Source organism: Populus trichocarpa, chromosome 16, assembly GCF_000002775.5.
Source record: "Populus trichocarpa isolate Nisqually-1 chromosome 16, P.trichocarpa_v4.1, whole genome shotgun sequence".
NCBI classification, from domain to species: domain Eukaryota; kingdom Viridiplantae; phylum Streptophyta; class Magnoliopsida; order Malpighiales; family Salicaceae; genus Populus; species Populus trichocarpa.
In genome coordinates, this window is record NC_037300.2 from 5,167,230 (window position 1) to 5,187,022 (window position 19,793).

General features: G+C 35.1%; 4 protein-coding genes across 7 annotated transcripts; 2 read left to right on the top strand and 2 right to left on the bottom strand.

The window, feature by feature from the left end:
* Positions 1–235: 235 nt before the first annotated feature.
* On the bottom strand, positions 236–3,322 carry LOC7488095 (mediator of RNA polymerase II transcription subunit 27). Its single transcript, XM_002323353.4, has 7 exons — positions 2,797–3,322; positions 2,441–2,606; positions 1,838–2,303; positions 1,005–1,064; positions 859–927; positions 706–749; positions 236–624 (listed from the first exon to the last, which is right to left on the bottom strand). The coding sequence occupies exons 1-7, from the start codon at positions 3,116–3,118 to the stop codon at positions 441–443; spliced, it is 1,311 nt and encodes a 436-aa protein (XP_002323389.4). The 5' UTR covers positions 3,119–3,322; the 3' UTR covers positions 236–440.
* A 1,813-nt stretch (positions 3,323–5,135) lies between these two features.
* On the top strand, positions 5,136–7,785 carry LOC7469952 (protein CHROMOSOME TRANSMISSION FIDELITY 7). Its single transcript, XM_002322753.4, has 6 exons — positions 5,136–5,421; positions 5,738–6,011; positions 6,108–6,203; positions 6,358–6,426; positions 6,771–7,120; positions 7,515–7,785. Exons 1-6 carry the CDS (start codon positions 5,246–5,248, stop codon positions 7,654–7,656), a joined length of 1,107 nt encoding a protein of 368 aa, XP_002322789.2. The 5' UTR covers positions 5,136–5,245; the 3' UTR covers positions 7,657–7,785.
* Positions 7,786–7,887: 102 nt separating this feature from the next.
* Positions 7,888–10,267, bottom strand: LOC7488096 (nudix hydrolase 27, chloroplastic). 3 transcript variants are annotated; one of them, XM_002323354.4, is made up of 6 exons: positions 9,974–10,263; positions 9,826–9,876; positions 9,294–9,386; positions 9,047–9,141; positions 8,352–8,466; positions 7,888–8,274 (listed from the first exon to the last, which is right to left on the bottom strand). In XM_002323354.4, exons 1-6 carry the CDS (start codon positions 10,211–10,213, stop codon positions 8,134–8,136), a joined length of 735 nt encoding a protein of 244 aa, XP_002323390.4. In that variant the 5' UTR covers positions 10,214–10,263; the 3' UTR covers positions 7,888–8,133. The 3 variants fall into 3 exon arrangements, with proteins under 3 accessions (XP_002323390.4, XP_052303701.1, XP_024443099.2); XM_052447741.1 differs by having other exon boundaries at positions 9,826–9,859; positions 9,974–10,174; XM_024587331.2 differs by lacking the exon at positions 9,826–9,876 and having other exon boundaries at positions 9,974–10,267.
* Positions 10,268–13,242: 2,975 nt separating this feature from the next.
* Positions 13,243–18,650, top strand: LOC7469953 (exocyst complex component EXO70A1). Of its 2 annotated transcripts, XM_024587538.2 has the most exons (11): positions 13,252–13,527; positions 13,627–13,722; positions 13,819–14,024; positions 14,341–14,589; positions 15,259–15,397; positions 15,482–15,694; positions 16,398–16,603; positions 16,775–16,972; positions 17,062–17,161; positions 17,870–18,120; positions 18,249–18,650. In XM_024587538.2, exons 1-11 carry the CDS (start codon positions 13,369–13,371, stop codon positions 18,364–18,366), a joined length of 1,935 nt encoding a protein of 644 aa, XP_024443306.2. In that variant the 5' UTR covers positions 13,252–13,368; the 3' UTR covers positions 18,367–18,650. The 2 variants fall into 2 exon arrangements, with proteins under 2 accessions (XP_024443307.2, XP_024443306.2); XM_024587539.2 differs by lacking the exon at positions 18,249–18,650 and having other exon boundaries at positions 13,243–13,527; positions 17,862–18,114.
* Positions 18,651–19,793: the final 1,143 nt, after the last annotated feature.

Here is a 19,793-nt window from a genome sequence, read left to right on the forward strand (position 1 = left end):
ACGAGCAAACCTTTACGGTGTCTCAAAACCTTTTTTTTTTTTTTTTTTCAAAATCGTTTCGTTTCCATTGTAATACAAAATGAACTAAAATGAATATGGAATTCAATCATGCCAAATAGTTTCTAGGGCGTCGTGGATTCTACATGGATTAGCTACATCCCTCTCTACTTCTCTAGTTTCAAAATACATGTTTCATGCGTTTCCCATCAACAATCAATGTGGTAAATATTAAAACTCCTGCAAAACTATAGCATTTGATAAAAAATAAAAAGAAGCTTGGGCACATAAACATGATACTAACATATTTCTTTTACCATTTGAGTGAAGAAAAATCTTACATGATCATTGACAAATAAAGATTCCACACCAAGTAGAAGAACTCTTTCTACCTCCTCGAATCAGCTACAGTATCTTTTGAGTAGAAATGTCAGTGGCAGAAGCTACAGCTCCTCTGTAAAGCAACCAATATGAAATGCCCCCAGGTTCTCCAAACCGTGGTCCTTGGCCGAGGAATTGGTCTGAGTTGATGCAATTTGCAAGGTAGAAAAGTGTAGATAAGGACGATAAACTGGGGGTAGTAGCAACATTGATTTTCGGTCCATTGCCAGTAGCTTTCCACACTTACTGCACCAATAACAACTTCCAAATTTATAAATTCACAATTTATTAACACAGGTCTATTCAGTTAAAAGAAGAGGATTTCACCTGCAAACTTTGGTAAATAGTGTCTGGTAGCAGCATATCCAGTGCTTCAAAAAGAAAAGGGTAAATAGGAAACAAATGAGGATTGCCAGATGCTTTTTCTGATTTCATGAACAATTAAATTATACCGGGAAATCCACAAGTTAGGAACCATACCACGATAGAATATAAGGCTGTTCTAGAGCTGACCCCAAGAAAATGCTGCAAGGCCATAGCAGCATGCTCCTGCAGAAGTACCGGAGATTTTAGTTTGTAATTGAAAAGGCTCCATCTAGCAAAGATATAGAAACAAGAGCGGTTACCGATATCTTTCTGAATACATGATGAACTGAAAAACCTCTTGCATGTATATAGCTGCCTCCCTGTTGATGAATGAAGGGGAACAAATTGTCAACAAAACGCAGCTGTGCATCTTTCAGAATATATCAGTGGAAAGGAAAAGATAGGATCACAAAAGATACATATGTCATGAGCAACTCCCAACCATAGAACCTTCAGATTAAGAAAAAAAAAACACAAAGCATAAATTATTTGAAATGATTTTGGTTTTTAATTTACAGAAAGCATTTTCCCTCTAGATATTATGAACATTTCAAGTAGGAACTGACTTGCACAATGACACAAAAAATTTAACATGTTTTGGTTTCTTTCAAGTTCCCTGCGGTTAACACGAAGATGTGCGATTTCACAGTATCTAGGTCTGAACTTTTTATTTATAGAATATTAATCCAAATTCCTGATAGCTCATTCAGATTATTACTTGTCAAATATCAATAAACGCAATTGCAAAACACCTAGGTTTGAGTCCAATTCAGACTTGTATAACTTGCTGGTCTTCCAAACCAAACACCCACTCCAACCTTTATCATCTCCAAGGCTAAGAATTAGAAAGAACTTTAGACTCGTACGTTCAATTAATGATGATAATCCAAGACAAAGCTTGACTAATTAACCTAGGATCACACATGAGCAGAACTCAAACATTGACCACCTTCAACAAAGTCAAGAATAGACTCTCAGTTCTGGTAATTTGGCATGGATACAGAACACAGTAGGGGACTAAAAGGAAGCAATAGAACTAACAAGTCTGTAAGAACTAGGAGTCAGAAAGCATGCATTCAATGAATTAGAATACCTCATCGGGTGAAAAGAAAGCTACTGCATCTGGGTCAATGGAACCAGCTGGATGCAATGATATTATAGCTCTGAACACGGAAGGAAAGAACAACTCGATAACAGCAATCTTATCAGTAGCTGCAGCACTCTGCGATACTGTTCTTAGTTTACTTAAACTATGAAAACCATGGTCTTTCGATGTGTCTAGAGGATTCTCACTTGCTGAAGCTGGTAAAGAGGAAGCTCTTTTAAACCAATCCAATCGTTCATAAGTGAGAACTTTCAAATTCAGCATTTCTTTCTCCAAGCATGTTAAAACATCCGAAAGTGTCTTGCAATCACTAAGCTCTTCTTGATAATTCAGCAGTAGATCTTTCGGAATACAATGCTTCTTTGATGCTGGTTCCGTACTTTGAACATCTTGTCCTTCATCAAGGTGAGGAAAAAATCGCCTTTTCTGATCTGTAAATGCCTTAAGAGCTAACCTGCAGACATTTAGAACAGAAAAATGATTGCATAATCAATATGATCATAGAAACAACTAAATCTGCTAACATAGAAACAGCAAAAACTACTAGAACATCGAACAGCCGGTTCCAATAATCAAGATGTTAAAATCAACCTGGTTCTATCAACTGCAGATGCACCAGCCTGTCCAGCAAGCTGTCGTTTCCAAGCATAGGCAACAACAGCACCATCCGGACACACCACCGGCAAGTGCAAACCCCACGAATTACTACGTGACCGAAGAGTTTCATTCAAAACTCCAGATTCTTCTAGTTGCCTTCCTAACAAACATTAACAACATCCCAAAATTCATTTCCACCAACCAGTTTACAATAAACAAGCAAATTGAAACAAATTAAGCTTAGAAATCTATAACATTACTGTCTTAATAACTAACATTCAACAGCAAGAACCTGGAGTAAAAAAAAAAAACAGAATTGAATATGAAAGATGGGGAGTGGAGACAAGTACCAACGGAGCGGAGGTCTTGGAGGTGTTGGCGCATGGAAGCATCTTCTTTAACAAACAATTGCAAAGGTTTATTGCTCTGGTGAGGAACTGCAGCAATGAATAGCGCTTCGAGGAGGCGATCAGCGCCTAGTCTGACGTCAGCGATGAGTCGGGAGGCTTGACCTAGCCTTTCCATAGCCAGAGCCACCTGTTTCGGCGGTGCATCCGCAGAATACGGTGGGTTAGGGTTTTGGCTCGCCGCAGCAGGAGGTTCTTGCAGCTGCATCGGCTGCTGCTGCTGCTGCTGCTGCTGTATCAATAGAGGATGTGGTTTCATGTCCATTTTTTTTTGTGTGGTTAATAGTAATTAATACATGTGTAGTAATGCGATGATTCGAGCTTAAGATTGAAGGAAGGCAGTGATTTCTCGTTTTTGGTCGGAGGATTGAAAAGAGGGCCTAGCCTAGGTTTTAACTTATGACATATTTTGCAATAGAGCAACCTAAAGCCGGCGCCGCGAGCCACCGCTAAATTGGGAAAGGATTTCGGGTCGGGTTCAAGTTTTAATAAAACTCTGCCCGACTTATTAAATTTTTTTTTTATTATCAGCTAATTCATGTTTTCCTTTTCTTTTGACCAAAAGAAAACATGAAATGGATATTTCATGGGAGGTTGATTTTTTTTTTATTTCATCTCATCCTTTAATGTTGTTTATTTTACAAAATAAGCTTTGTGATTTCTTACACTTTTTTTTTAATTAGGTTATCTCAATCTCATAACTTGAACAACAGATTTCACTAATTAACTCAGTTATTTTTTTGAGTCGTTTTGTTTTATATTTTTCTTCAGTTTTCTATTAGGTTCTCGTATTCATATGATTCAATTCCGGAGATTTGACAGTCTTACCCGAGTTTGCAGGGTTTTTTTTTTGCTTCTTTTTGTTGACTGATTTTTTTTTATCTCATCCTTCTACATTTGGATTGTAGGGAAGTGGTTATCATTTTTTTTTTCAAATTTTTTTCTATGAGGTTGTTTCGGTCTTATAACTTGGATTGCGAGTTTGTCATGCTACCTCAGGTTGACTCGAGACGCTTTACTTTGTTATTTTTTAATTGTTTTCAATTCTATCATTTAACATTGGGTTATCTTGTAATTTAGCTTTATAGTTTTTTTCTTTTTAGATAAGCATTATTTTTTTTCTGGTCATCAATATCATTTTTTTTTTTAAAATCTTATATATTTATTGTCGTTGTTTTTTCTATCATTTAATTAAATGAAATTATTTTATTGGACTCAATTTAGCCCACGACTTGAGTCATATTTTAAAAAAAAAAAACACACTAACAACTCCTAGACATCTTATAATTTATAGTTTATATAATAGTAAGTTAAAGAGATTAAAAAAAAATGTGTCTCTAAAGCACCAATACTTTTAGAGAAGTGAGGATTTATACAAGGTGGAATTTGTGCTTAAACCTCACGTGTTCTGACTTAGCCCACGAGCTCCAGGTTATAAGATATAAATCTAGTATACTCTATTCTCAAACTTATATAGAAAACTTAAAAAAAAAAACATAGAAATCTTCTTATGGCATTATTTTTACTCAATAATTTATTAATCCCATTCCATAATCTAATCTTTTTATTTAAAAATACTAAATACCTTTAATTATATTTAAAAAAAATTAAAATTAAATATTGGTATCATATCTATATTCGTAAAATATAGATAAAAGCCGAAAGTGTTTCTTTTATAGTATTATGATATTCAAATTTGGATCATTACTTATCAACAAACTTAATTTCTTTTAAAAACATTCTGATCTGCTATATTTTATTTTTGTGATTCGGAATGCTTCACCGGTAAAATATTTATTCAAAAAATAATATACCAATTAAAATTTTGAAAACTTATGATATTTAAATGCTTCTTGTTTTTGTTTGAATTTTAATAATTAAAAAGTAATATTTCAATATAAGATTAAAATAAAGATATTTTAAATCTCACCTGTTATAGTGGGAAGTCTAAGAGTGTGTTTGGCAGTGTGTTTGCGGGTGTTTTTCAAATAACTTTTCGTGCCAAAATGCATGTCAATGATATTTTGTCACTTTTTAAAAATTATTTTTGACATCAGCACATCAAAACGATCCAAAATATACAAATTATATTAAATTTTAACAAAAAAAAAATTAAATTTTTTAGAAACGCAGCCACGTTTGGTTCCAAACGTATCCTAATAAGTTTTACCTGCAGTCTAGTCAAAAACAAGTTTTTTTTTTAAATAAAATTATTTTAATTTATTTTTAAATATTAACCCACACTTGAGAAAACATGAGGGTTAAAATACGGAGGAGGGAAACTCACCACTCAAAATTGAAGAAACACTGCCTTTGCCGCCAAAAATAGCACCAAAAGAAAGAGAGAGATCTCAATTCAGAGAGGCCAAAAGAGTAACAGAGAGACGAACCTATGCAATCCAAAATAAGCTCCTTCTTCAAGTCCCCTTCTTCTTCTTCTTCTCCGCCAAAATGCCTCCAAGAAGACCCACCTTCTTTTTCGGACGTTGACTTGGCTATATGGCAGAATTCCCAGCACCAATTTGTCAATACTTACGCACGTCGAGCCGCCCCAAAATTAATTCTTGGGTATACACTCTTCTTTAAAGATATTCCCTTTTCTTTTCAGCTAATGGGTTTTTTCTTTTTATTTGGTTATTGTAATTTTTTTTTAATGTACGGCTTGATTTGAAACCCATTTTGTTTTATTGATTTGGAGAACTGGGTTCTTGGTTGACGAGAAAGCGAAGGAAAATAGAAGAAATTTCGGATGTTTTGTCTTAAATTCTTAAGTTTAACGAAAAGAACTCAGTGTTTAATACTGCTTTCGCTAACATGGGTTATTTCTGATGGGATCTTTCTCTTGGTTGTATTACTTATTTGTTGATTTTGGGATTTTGGTCAGGGACCAGAGGAGTGAAGGAAATAAAGGGCAACGGAGTGAGGTGTTGCCTAAACCAATATCAAAAGATCCGTGTTCGAAACCAGAAACAGAGGCTTGTGGGAAAGTGCTTAACAAGAAGAGAAGCTATGCACAGTTTCATCTAGACTTAGGTCAATCTGATTTCAATCTCCGTGCATGTTCAACATGTGGGGTTAAATATGCACCGGGTGATGAAGGAGATGAGAAGGAACATAAAATCTTTCACAAGAATTACACTCATGGAATTCAATTCAAGGTTGCATTTTTAGACAGTTGGAATTTCTATATTTTTTATCATTTTTTTCGTTTTATGTTGGTTTCGATTGAATTGAAAAGTTAATTTTATTTATAGGTTTTTCGGAGCGAAAGGGTTGTGCATATGCCTTGTAGTGAAGCGGGGCGTATTGTTTTGGTGCTGGATTCTGATCCTCCTGCACTGAGAAATAAGGTTTGGGTTCTTTTTCTCTCTCTTTTGGTTGCTGAATTCCATTATATGTGGAGCTGTAATGTAGTCAGGGAATTTTTGTAGTTTTTGATGCTTGAATTTGCTCTTAAGAAAATTGAGTTAGGATCTTAATCTGGATGATGAACTTATTTGGCAGCTACAGGAGGTTATACAGATGATGGAGATTGAGCTTGGAGATGGATGGATTTTTCATAAGCTTTGTAAGGTAAGGTAACAGACTTAAGAATTTTTGGATTATAATCAAATTGTTTCCTCCAAATGTTCAGGCTTTTGAATTTTTAAGTTACTGTACTTGAACCAATTATTTGTTTCTGGTTTCTGATAGAATTGTTTATTTGCTTACTTATCCTGATGGTGTTTCTTGTTCATTGAATTTTCTTTCCACCTTACCTGCATATAGTTTGATTAGTTTTGTATAAAAAATGGGATTCCTTACCCTTAATCCTGTATTTTGAAAGTAGAACACTTATTGAAGCCCAGCTTTGTCTTCAAGATTGGTTTGCTTTAGACAACCATTTACTAAAATATTACGCACCTTTGTATTTGCAGGTATATGTATTTGTTTCTTCCCAGAGAGTAGCTGGTTGTCTAGTTGCTGAACCAATAAAAGAAGCATTCAAAGTTCTTACATGTTCGGTGGATGAAAGACCTAAATGCGCTGCTAAAAAGAATTCAAGACCAAACTCCACAACTCTCCAATTTGGTGAAGTCATCTTACAAAGGGAAGCCATGAGAAAAGTTACTGCAGTTGATTCTCTTAACGTATTAAATGGGAACCACAATGGAGCTGTTGTTTGTGAAGAGGAAGCTGTACCTGCTCTCTGTGGCATCAGAGCAATCTGGGTTACTCCCTCTAACAGAAGAAAACGCATTGCAAGCCAATTACTGGATGCTGCGAGGTAAATTTTATCCTTCCAGTTCTGTTAATTTCAATTGTAAATTTGTGATTTCCTCTATATTCCTGCAGTAAACTCATGTAGTTTATGATCATTCTTCTGCATGTTATCTCGGAATATGCTTAATTCTTTGTCTAGTTCAGTTATGGTAAACCTTCAGTTCAATTGTCGTCTTTTTCATTTTCTCATGGCAAACTGGTAACGCTTTGATTCCTCCTCTTTAATTGTTTACGGAATCTTTAAATAGGAGTGCCGAGTTTCTCAACAGAGTGTATGTGTTTTGTCTTCCCATTCTCAGCATCCCTTCTGTTGGATATATAGATTTGTTTAGCTACTTCACTGTCGCAATTCAGTTTTTTACATTTCTGCGGCTAACCCATTTCTCTTCTAAACGCAGGAGAAGTTTTTGCATGGGTGTTGTTCTCGAACAATCTCAGTTGGCATTCTCTCCACCAACCTCAGCTGGGAAGGCATTGGCATCTAGTTATGCTGGCACTACATCATTCTTGGCGTACAAACCTAAAAATGTGGGCAGTTAAATGTTCCTCCTACATGGGTAGGATGTTTATTGTTCGTTTTACTTAGTTTCCTGAATTTTGATGTTTTTATTAATGATATTACACTATGGCCTTAGTGAAGTTCAAATGAACTGGAAAACTTACTTTGCATCGAGCATGTATCCAAATATAACGCCGCACTTGTGCTCTTCCTCTAGTGTAGGGGAAGTTCATCTAGAAACGCAAATGTTAGTTCTTAGATAGACTGTGAAATGATCAATAAACTCTTATAAAATATACTGTAAATATAACCATCAAAATATTTTAGCAAACAAAGAAAGCAGTTGGAACAGGTTCAAATCTTAACCATTGTAAAATTAAAACCAACATCCCAACCATCCATTGAAATGGATAAATGATCTATTTGATGCGGGGCTTCTATTGAGATAAAAATTAGCAAAGTGCCATAATTTGTTATATCATGAGACTTGCTAATGAAAAATTCAGCTACTTCACGCTTTACACAGGAGCTGACTCCACGTGCACCCTGGCCTCGGTTTCGTTTTGTCCTGCACAATTACCTTCATCTGCATCTGCCTGAAGATATGAACCGAATACCTTCATAACTTGTTCATAGACTGGCTTCTTGGAACCAACAGCCTGCTCAATGAACAAAGAAGTATCAAACATCTAAACATGGATTTCCGGTTAAATGTTACAAGTAATGTGTTACTCACAAGCTCCAATACTCGTTCAGGTAACAACCATGCCCAATCCTTAAATTCTGGAGTTTCACTTCCATCACCCAAAAGGTTGATCTCTTCCTCCTTCCCAGTAAACTTAAAAAGAAACCTGTTTTCAAAATTTCTATATGAGCACTGAGCACTGAACGAATAGCATGACATGGAAAGAAAGAGCTCACTACCAGAAAATGACAAAAAAAAAAAAAGAAAACTTAGTGAAACATCCGGCAGCTTGGTCTTTGAATCAAAATGGGGCAAGCCCCATACTTCTGCAATTATTTATCAGGAACTATAGATATATATTTAAAGCAAGTACGAAGAAAACAGTTAAATTTTGATGATACGTAAAGACAATTTGTCAAAAAGACTCAATCCTGAGAATTATACAAAGGCAGAAACAGGGGCATGCCCCCACTTTACCATCATTCATGTTACCCAACAAAAGATGCTCAAAGAAACCATTTTTTTATAAGAAAAACAGTACATGGAATCACTTGTATTTGTGAATAACGGAGCAAAAGGCAGTGGTCATAACAAAAGCAGAACTAAGAGCAACCAGAAATTGTAATCAGGAACAATATACAATACTATTGTTGACACTCAAATTAGCTTAACAGACTTCCATTGCATGTCAATAGACAAAATTCTCTTTCATTATATGGTCTTTTTCTAAGCGATTGTATCCTTACCACTTCTGTGCTTGACCTTTGTAATTGGTACCCCATCGACGATTAATTCTCTCTCTGGCTTGTGATGGAAAGTCATAAGTGAGCCAGTACGGTGCCTACACATCCAATATCAAAACCAGTTCACTCAAACAAGTAGCAAAAAGCTCATCTTTCTGATTTCTTAGATGTTCATGTCATACACAAACCTAAAGATTGTATGTTAGAGATTACATTGTTAACACTTAACAAGTGGGAATAAAAAACCCACCTCTGCAACAAATTCAGCTGAAGTAACTCCTGTTTCTTCCCTCAGTTCCCTCATTGCCGCATTCCTTAGCTCTTCACCCTCACCAGCACCACCCTGTGATACACAATCTCATCAGCCGCTATACATTTTCATATCGTTTTTTATTTCCAACAAAAATCCCTCACAAAGCCCATACTAAGCTTAACCATACATCGCAACAAGCAAAAAAAGCAGTTAAGACCTCCTACACCCATACCTCTGCTAGAAACCCACATATCTGACGCCTTAACCATACATCTAAAGTTTTGTCTGCTCTAAATCATTTCATGAACAATTCACATGTAAAACTCAAAATCAAATGCTCTACTCCATCAATCCAACACCATTCAACAAGCAATTCCTTTAACAAGATAATTGAAATTCAACTCTTGCCATAAATTAGAATTCAAAATCCACATTGAGAAATATCTACTAAAACCAATTCTCATCAATTCCTGTCAAATCCCCCAAAATAGAATTGAATTCAAATTCCAGCATTGAAAATAACTACTACCTGAGGCATCTGCCACGTGTACGGAATGTTTATCCTGGAAGCAGTAAATATCTACAAGATTAACACCCAAAACCATAAACCCTAATCACAAATTTAATTGAAAAGCAAAAAATCAAATTCAAATGAAACATATAGCGAAATTAATTACTTTTTTTGAGGGATTAACGAGACAAATCCCCACATTCCTTCTATACCCATCCGGTGGCGTCTCCATTGACGGCGGCAACTCTCTTCTCCTGCTTCTCCTTTTACTCCTTGTTAACGATACGGCGGCGCAAGAAGATCCGGACAGTGGCACACTTGCAAATTTGTTCAAATTTACACAGCAATTTAGGCTTACATACCGATAAATATACGAATTTCTGACAATACTATCACTCAACTCCATAATTTGTGGTTTTATAAAATAAAATATCTTGGTCTCCAAGCATCTACGACCTTTATAAGTGTGCTTTTAGCCTTGTGTAAGCATACAAAATATATTTTTGTTGCATTTTAAAAAATATATTTAAAAAATTATGTTTTTGATTAAAATTATTATGAAATTAATTTTTATATGCAAAATAAATGAAAAGTTTCTATGAATGAAAAATAAATTATTTTAATTTTTATAAAATCAAGATTTTAAATGTAATTATATGTGAGGTCCAATGTAAAAAGCAGAAGTTATTTGGTTAACAAAACGGTTTTTTTTTGTTGAGAAAAAAATAAAAATTACAACAATACCAAACAATCTCTAAGATTCTAGGATAATTCGCACATTTCTATCATTTTTCTATTATATAAATACCCTTATTGCCTTAATTTATGTAAAATTCAGGCTCAAATTGATATACGAGTTGACAACAAACTCAAACTATTCAAAACTCTCAGATTATGACCCAAGCTTTATTTGAAAACCAACAAATATATTTGAATTATTTTTATTCAGTTCACAAGCCTCCAAACTTATTCAAGCTTTAATCACACTAATTTGACTTATGAAGGTTTTTTGTAGTTGTTTCGTCCGAACTCTTGTTATTGAACCATTTGAATGCCTGTACACATTAGAAAAAGTCCCTTCCATGTTAGGATCATGATACATATCATCATCCTCGGATTAAAAGTGATTTATCCTCAAATCAGAATCATCAACATCTTTCAAGTAAGTTGACAAGTCTTCACATTAAGAGTGATTGAAATATTGTAATTACCGGAAATGAAAACCCAAGGATAAATAAAAATAATAAATAAATAATAAAATCATTGTAATTATTGTTTAATTGTATGAAAAAAATGATAAAAAGAATAAACTAGGAAAAGAAGTGTTAAGAAGATGGAAGAAGAAAACTTTTTTAGTCGAAAATATCAAATTTTCCAGTAGCAAAAATGGTTTAGTCATTTTGAGAAATAACTAGATCAATTTGCTTAACCAGTCGGACCATTTTCCAAAACAATCAGACCATTTTGAAACGGTCTAGTCATTTTGAGAAATGGCTAGGTCAATTTGCTTAACCGGTCAGACCATTTTTCAAAACAATCAGACCATTTTGATTTTTGTCTTTATAAAATTAATGAGGTGTTGTTTTGGGAGAAGAGACTATTTTTCATTTTTTTTATTCTTACACCTCTAAAGGCTAGAGAGTGAAATTTGAAGTGAAAAGAGAGTGTTTTAAGAGACAAAAATACATCTACTTTTGAAATTAAAAAAGATCAAAGAGAGAAAAGATTGAGTTAGAGAGAGAAGTGTAGAAAAAAAATGAAAAACATGAAATATTTTGACTTGTTAGGGTTTGAAGACTCGATTATCATTTGGTAAGGAGTTTTAAACCTAACCTAGAAATTTCATATGAAATTGATAACTATTTAGGTTCAAATCATGAAATTAATGCTAGGGTTTATAGTGAATTTTTGGGGAAAATGTAAATTGATTATGAATTGATCAATTAGGCTAGAATAAGCTGTGTTGGATATTAATTTAATGATGAAGAAAACCATGGGGTCCTTAAGAGCCCCATGGCCAGCCAACGAGGGGTTATATTGTATGAAGTAGAATTGTATGTAGTTAAGTGATATTGTAGTAGATTAATGTATATATCATGAAGGAAATGATTTTAAAGGAATTTTGTTACGTTTCGTAGATTGACTTAAGCATTTATGTTGTTGAAATTTAGGGAGAATTATTGAACCTAAAAATGAATATTATTATAAATGTGTTTGACTTCTCATGCAAAGGAAGGATACATCGAAAAATTGATGTAAATGTGATAATGTTTGTGTGATATAATACATTTATGACTATGATAATACAAATGCAAAACTATAGATGTTGATAATATTGCTAATGAGTTTTGTTAGAACTTTTTATGTGTTTGGAACAACGTGTTAAGAAATAAATGAATTTTGTAAGCCTAATTGAAAAAAAAATTATGTGCCTAGTAGCTTGTTTAATTGTAGTTGTCCTTTACATGAGATTTAAATCATAAATGGTTATAAAAATATAGTTTGAGAAGATATATGTGCATACGAGTTATAAGAGTTTCTTTTGTTGAGATAACTAAGAAAATGAATTTAAGAAAAAATAAAAATTTAATAAGGACTGAATGAGAAATAAAGGTTAAGATGAAATAAATTGATTTAGAATATTAATATGGGGAATGTACATAGAATGAAAAATAATGTGGTGTATCTATTGCTAAAAGAGAAGTCATGTGAAGGTATCACTAGAGCTTCTACAATAGATAGTTGTCGTACACCTCAATATTTTTTCTTTACTTAGTTTATTACAATAGTTTTGATGATGCAATAATATTCTGTGTTAGAATTGTAAATTAAAACAGAAGGAATTAGTTTCCAGTAATGAAACTAATGCTCGGTAATGGACAACAAGATTAGATTTCCGGAAGTGAGAATAATGCCCGGTAAGGGGCGAAAAGATTAGTTTCCGGTAATGAAACTATTTTCTGCAATTTATTAGCATGTTTGACACACTTTACTGTCTTCTTTTCAATATAAGATTGAACTTGTTTATGAATTTTTTTTTATTATTATTTTTGCTTTTTTAACCTTATTCATAGTATTTTTATAGGGTGTTTGAGAGTGTGGTAGCGATTGCTTTTCAAAGTGTTTTTCGTTCGAAAATGCATCAAAATAATATTTTTTTAATTAAAAATCTTCTTCAAAACAACATCATGTTACCCTTCAAAATATAGCAAGTACCCTTCGGACAAAAATACCAACAGATATGGATAGAGACTAATTCATGGTAAGCATACGAAAAAAAAGAAAAAAACATCCATCAGGAAATAAATTTACGAGTGCATGAAAGGAACCAATCTTCATCCTGGTTTAAAAAAGAAGAAGAGGAAAGTGGTGCACAAAATGACAAAACAGAGGATGTTGTTAGGTCAAGGGTCCACAAAAACCTGGCCCACTCATTGACTGGAAAACAAAAAAAAAAAACCCAACAAATTCCCTTTTTCCCAAGAATCCTTCGTAACTACTTCATGTTTTGTCCCTTCTCTTCCCCTAAATCCTTCAACAGAAATACAAACCACACGAACAATGGGGGTGCCTCAAACAATGGAGGCCCTAAGAGAACGAGCTGATTTCATTAAAGAATCGTTACAAAAAAGCCAAATCATTACTGATAACATGGCCACCATTCTTGGCTCCTTCGACCACCGGCTCTCCGCCTTAGAAACTGCCATGCGTCCCACGCAGGTACGTTAAGAATCATCCCAACTTTTCATATTTCTGTTTTAACGGATCTGCATTGTTGTTTTTAAAGGAAATCTTCTTCTTCTTCTTCTTCTTTTGTAGATAAGGACGCATTCGATTAGAAGAGCACATGAAAATATTGATAAAACATTGAAGGCAGCAGAGGTTATTTTATCTCAATTTGACCTCACGCGAAAGGTACTTTTTTTTTTTAAAATAATTTCTAAATGATGTTTTTTTGTTGTAATATTATTAATTAATTAGACTGGATATATATGTATTTGAATGTTGTAGGCAGAGGCTAAGATATTGAGAGGGCCACATGAAGATTTAGAGAGTTATTTAGAAGCGATTGATCAGCTAAGAAGCAATGTGAAATTTTTTAGCAGCAATAAGAGTTTTAAAAGCAGTGATGGTGTGCTTAATCATGCCAATCAATTACTTGCTAAAGCTATTTCTAAGCTTGAAGAGGAGTTTAGACAGCTTTTAACAAATTACAGGTTCGTCTTCCTGGCTTCTTGTTTTTGTAATGAAATCCTGTTGTGTCTTGTTCCAAGAAATGGAGAATGACATAGAAGTTATGCTAATTGTTTAGTGTTTTTGATCTGACTGTACGGTGCACTCGAAAAGTCTTGTTTTCTGGTGTTTTGAAACGAGTAATGAATCGAATATTGGACATGGCGATGACTTCTGCCGCTGAAAAGTGTCAATTAATTGTGAAAGATTGATTGTTGTTGTGTGCCTGATGCAAGCTTTGATTTATCATGATCCTCAACAATGCTTTTGAAATAAGTTAAGAATTGTTTCGAATGACAGCAAGCCAGTGGAACCTGATCGACTTTTTGAATGTCTTCCCAATTCTCTACGTCCATCATCATCAGGATCACCTAGGAAGCATGGTGATGATAACAGCAAGAGCCCCACTGAGCACCAAGGGAAGAGCTTAGAAAATGCTGTTTACACTCTTCCAACACTTATTCCGCCAAGGGTTATTCCATTGCTACATGATTTAGCTCAACAAATGGCTCAAGCTGGTCACCAACAACAGCTATTTAGAATCTACAGGTGATTTTTTCCCTTTCTTATTGCTGCTGTTATCATTGCTCATGTTCTTCATTCTTAGACCTATCTTAACTAGGTTGTCTTCTGTCTTACAAGTTCTCAAGACAAATACATGTCAGAAGATTGACTTCTTCAAATTCTGGTGTTTTTATCGTTTACCGCTAATAACAAGCTTGAAACTTGGAATATAAAAAGGAATCTACTTTGCTCTGCCATTGCTTGATCCATGATAAAAACATTGAAATTGGAAGAAAATTTTAGCTTGGTTATTTTTGGGTGATCTCTCTTGAGTAATCTAGTGTAGATTAGTATAAATTTGAACATACTTCAGTTTTACTCTTCAACAATGAGTAGTGGACTTGTCAATGCATATAAGTTTGGAGAATCTCTACCTGTCTTTGCTGGATTTAATAGGAAATGCAATTACTTTAAATGGAAATCTAGCAATATAGTGGTCGCGTTACTTTTCAAGACACGAGTTATGAAAATTGTTGCTTAACTAAGAGACACTGGAGGAAGAGAACATCGGTTTTATTATTGAAATGATTATTCGCTAATAAATTACATGTAAGAACAAAAGTAAAATTTCATTCTGATTCTTATCATCATATGGTTCTTACTATCATTGACTTTGGAATTTTGATGATGATATTTTCTGTTTATAAACTCCAGGGACACTCGTGCTTCAGTTTTGGAACAGAGCGTCAGGAAGTTAGGTGTTGAGAGACTCAGTAAGGATGATGTCCAGAAAATGCAGTGGGAGGTCTTGGAGGCTAAGATCGGGAACTGGATACATTATATGAGGATTGCTGTGAGGATTTAGCTGTTCCATTGTTGTTGTTAAGGTTTCTTTTTGTTGTTTGGTTTCTCAATTTATTTTTTCTGCTTGGAACAGGTCAAACTGCTGTTTGCTGGGGAAAAGAAACTGTGTGATCAAATACTTGATGGGGTTGATTCTCTCAGGGATCAATGTTTTGCTGAAGTCACTGTAAACAGCGTGTCTGTGCTTCTTAGTTTTGGGGAGGCCATAGCCAAAAGCAAAAGATCACCTGAAAAACTATTTGTTCTATTAGATATGTATGAGATTATGCGGGAACTTCACTCAGAGGTATGGAAGCTTTTACTAATTGCAGCGAAATATTATCAATACTAAAAATCATGAGAATTCTAAACAGTTTTGGTGGATAACCCTGTATGGAATTTGTCTCATTTATCAACAAGGTAATGAATCTATGATGATGGTAAAAAGTCATTTCAAAGCGAGTTTTTCTCAGACTTGAAACCATAAACCATGAGTCGCAGATGTACATGAAATGAATTAAAAAATGAAATGTTAAGTAAATAAAGACCCTATATATGGGGAAATAGTCTTGCAGTGGAAGAGATGAAAGGGGGGGGGGGGGGATTGAGATGCGACTTTCAATGGAACATGGTATGCAAGGTCGCCATGGAGCTCACAATCCATGGGGATGAAAATCCATTTCAAGCAAACTGAAATGCATAAAAAGCCTGCGGATGTAGCTTCAGGTATCGGTTCTTGGTTATTTGTTAGAAAAGACGACTAAAATGACATTTGGAATATAGAAATCCAACTGTTTTCTTTATGATGGAGCTAACGGCATTTCACTGTTATTTTTAATCACAAAGCATTAGAGAAACGATACTGTATGAATCCTATGGTGGAAAAATGTTTAGACAAGTTGATTTCTCATTCTTCTCCTTGTTTTTCTTCAGTTCTTCTTGATGTTTATGATCTTCTTTTGTTTCTTTTTCTTTGTTTTTCGGCTTGATGTTGGGGATTGCATCTGCAGATTGAAGTACTCTTTGGAAGTAAAGCCTGCATTGAAATGCGGGACTCTGCATTGAGTTTAACAAAGCGACTAGCTCAAACGGCTCAAGAGACCTTTTGTGATTTTGAAGAAGCTGTAGAAAAAGATGCTACCAAAACTGCTGTTTTAGATGGAACTGTCCATCCTTTGACTAGCTATGTGATTAATTATGTGAAGTTTCTTTTTGAGTAAGTTATTATTGCTGCATTTTCTTGTTTCTTTTCTGTCAATTTTATCATGACATTTTTTAATATACTTTCTTCAAGTCTGCTACTTGTTCATGAGGTCAGAAGATCTAGAAATATTAGATTACTTTATAAATATCATGCATCTGACAGTTGCTCTTTCAATTTGCGCAGCTACCAATCTACACTGAAACAGCTCTTTCAAGAGTTTGATGCAAGCGATCCTGATTCTCAGTTGACATCTGTGACTACAAGAATTATGCAGGCTCTTCAAAATAATCTCGATGGGAAATCAAAGCAGTATAAAGACCCTGCGCTGACTCAACTATTTCTCATGAACAACATTCACTATATAGTGAGATCTGTGCGGAGGTTTGTTTTATATTATTTTTGTATTTTATATAAGAGGCGTTGATGATCTGTACATGCTCTGCCTGCCACCTTTTAACATCCAAGTACAGGTCAGAAGCGAAGGATTTACTGGGTGATGATTGGGTGCAAATACACAGAAGGATTGTGCAACAGCATGCTAATCAGTATAAGAGAGTTTCTTGGGCAAAGGTTTGTTTCTTTAACTAGACTTATTCTGCATCAGAATCTCTTTATTTTCCTTGACAAGGATGCTGGGGATATCACTTGAACCCGCTAATACCATCTTCTCAGGATTTTTATTTTTATTTTAATTTTTTTTATAGATATGGACCTATTTATTGAATCTTTATGTTGATTTGTATTATTTTATTACAATCACTCGGTGGAGCTTTAGTTATCCTTTATAATAATTACAACTGCCCGATATCTACTGTACAAGTATCTACGCATCTCCTTTTTGCTTATCCAAGTTAATCTTTACTCTTCCTTGAAGATGTCTTCATATCTAGTGAAGATTGTTATCTTTTGATGGGAAATGTCTGGATACCTGCCTTAGGATCAAGTGGCCTAGACTCCATCCCCTACTTTGCATGTCATACTAGACCTACCAGGGAACTTCTCCAGTTGCAATGCTATTTGTGTTAGTTTTGGAATCACTCGTTGCAGCGTTTAGTGGTGACATCTTCGTGTTGACTGCTTAACCTTTTGTCATAAGAAATTGCAACATCTTGAATTGCTCCTCTTTTCATCTAATTTAGGGTTGGCAAATTGTGCGTATAACTGATAGGAACTAGTTCCCACCCAAAATTGTATTCAGTTATTTGGTTTCTAGTGAGAATTTTTTGTTTTCTCATCAATAAGACTCCATGTTAAGCAGTTCGTGTCTTAGATGTGCAGATTCTGCAGTGTCTCTCTGTTCAGGGTGGTGGATCAGGCAGCGGTGGTGGAATCGGAGGTGATGGTAGTGCCAGTGGAATTTCAAGAGCAGCAGTGAAGGATAGATTCAAGACCTTCAATGTCCAATTTGAGGAGCTTCATCAGAGGCAATCTCAATGGACCGTTCCTGACAGCGAGTTGCGTGAGTCGTTGAGGCTGGCTGTTGCCGAAATTCTCTTGCCCGCATATAGGTCTTTCCAAAAGCGTTTTGGGTATGGTTCTCATCCTTCTGACCTGCTTTTTCCTCTTCTTCTGGCTTCTACTCATCATTTTATATGAAAAGAATTCATCCTTTCTTTCTTTCACTCATAGGAACAAACCCTGTTTTGCATTGTTACAGGCCTATGATCGAGAATGGAAAAAACCCTCAAAAGTACATTAGATACTCTCCTGAGGATCTTGACCACATGATGAATGAATTCTTTGAGGGCAAGACATGGAATGAGCAAAAACGGTAAACATTTGCTAGAACGAATCTAGGTACATGCCACCATTTATATTCTTGTACAATTACAAGGTCAAATAATAGGTGGCTTGATATACTCGTGTCACGATCCGCATTAGGGTTGGATTCTTCTGCCAAAGTTTTGCTGTTATTTTTCCAACTATCGAGTCTGAGTATGTTTCATTCAAGGCATGCATGCATATGCACACTCTGTACTCACAAACTGTACAACCTCTCTCCTATGGGGATAAACAAATGAAAACAGCTGCTATTTAATAAGAGTGTATACATTTTTCATGCCCTTTTCTTTCTGTGACAAATTACTCACTGCTTGGGAGCTCCAAAATCTATAAAACCCGTTGTTCGGTTCAAATAACAGAGGACCTTGCTGAGGGGAAAGGTAAAGCGGCAGGTCTTGGCGGTTATGTTGCCGTGAATGGGAAAGGCATCCTCTCCTGAGGCGTTCTTGAATCTGCTCACACTCTTCATCCTCATATTTCTTTAGCAGGTGTTCAGGGGATTCTTATTGTTTCCATGTTATCCTTGGAATAAGAAATGACTTGCTCTAATAACTTTGAACCAATGAGCCTCCATAATTCTTTAACCAGTTAGATTTTGACACCATGATTCCAAAGGTCCCTTGAAGAAATAATTCAAAACTCTCCAGCTTTTCTGAATTTAATTGGTACCCTAAAACACACAGATGCCTTCTCTTCCTTTAGCAACAGCAACTTTTGGACGTCAAAAATTATCCTATAGCCAACTAGATCTTCTAGATAGGTTTATATCTGGGTTTGCCATCGTCAGTTGTGGGTGTCAAAAATTATCCTATAGCCAACTAGATCTTCTAGATAAGTTTATATCTGGGTATGTCATCGCGCCATGGCTACTGCTTGATGATGCCAAGCTAGCAAGCTTCTGTCCAGCCAAAAATGGTACCAGAGCTTATATCAATCGTCATCCTACAGCTAGCGTCAAGCATTCTTATCTTAAAGCCTCAAACAATCTTTCCCGAAACACTTCGCTGTTATCTGACCATTTTGAAGACGCCTACATATAATGGCCAAAATGATAAACAAATTTCATGTTAAGTTATAAATAATTCATGGCTTCTTCAGGTGATCTTCAAACCAAAAAAGTGAAAGCCTATGCTAATTACTCCCCATTACTTCCTATCAGCGCCAACCATTCTCCATATCCTTCAGGGTTCAACGAGTCCTGGAGCATCATCAAAATCGTTCTTCTCTTTCTCCCCGCCTTATTTTCAACAATAATAATCGTTAAATTGTCACTAGACATGATCATGATGGTGTATTCTTTTGACCCGGAATCTCCCACAATCCAGTTCAACTCTCTCTTCATCAGGAACAAATTTGGCTGCAAAATGTGGATCGAATTTCACAACCTTTAATCCTAACTTGGGTTGGATATTTCCTTGGA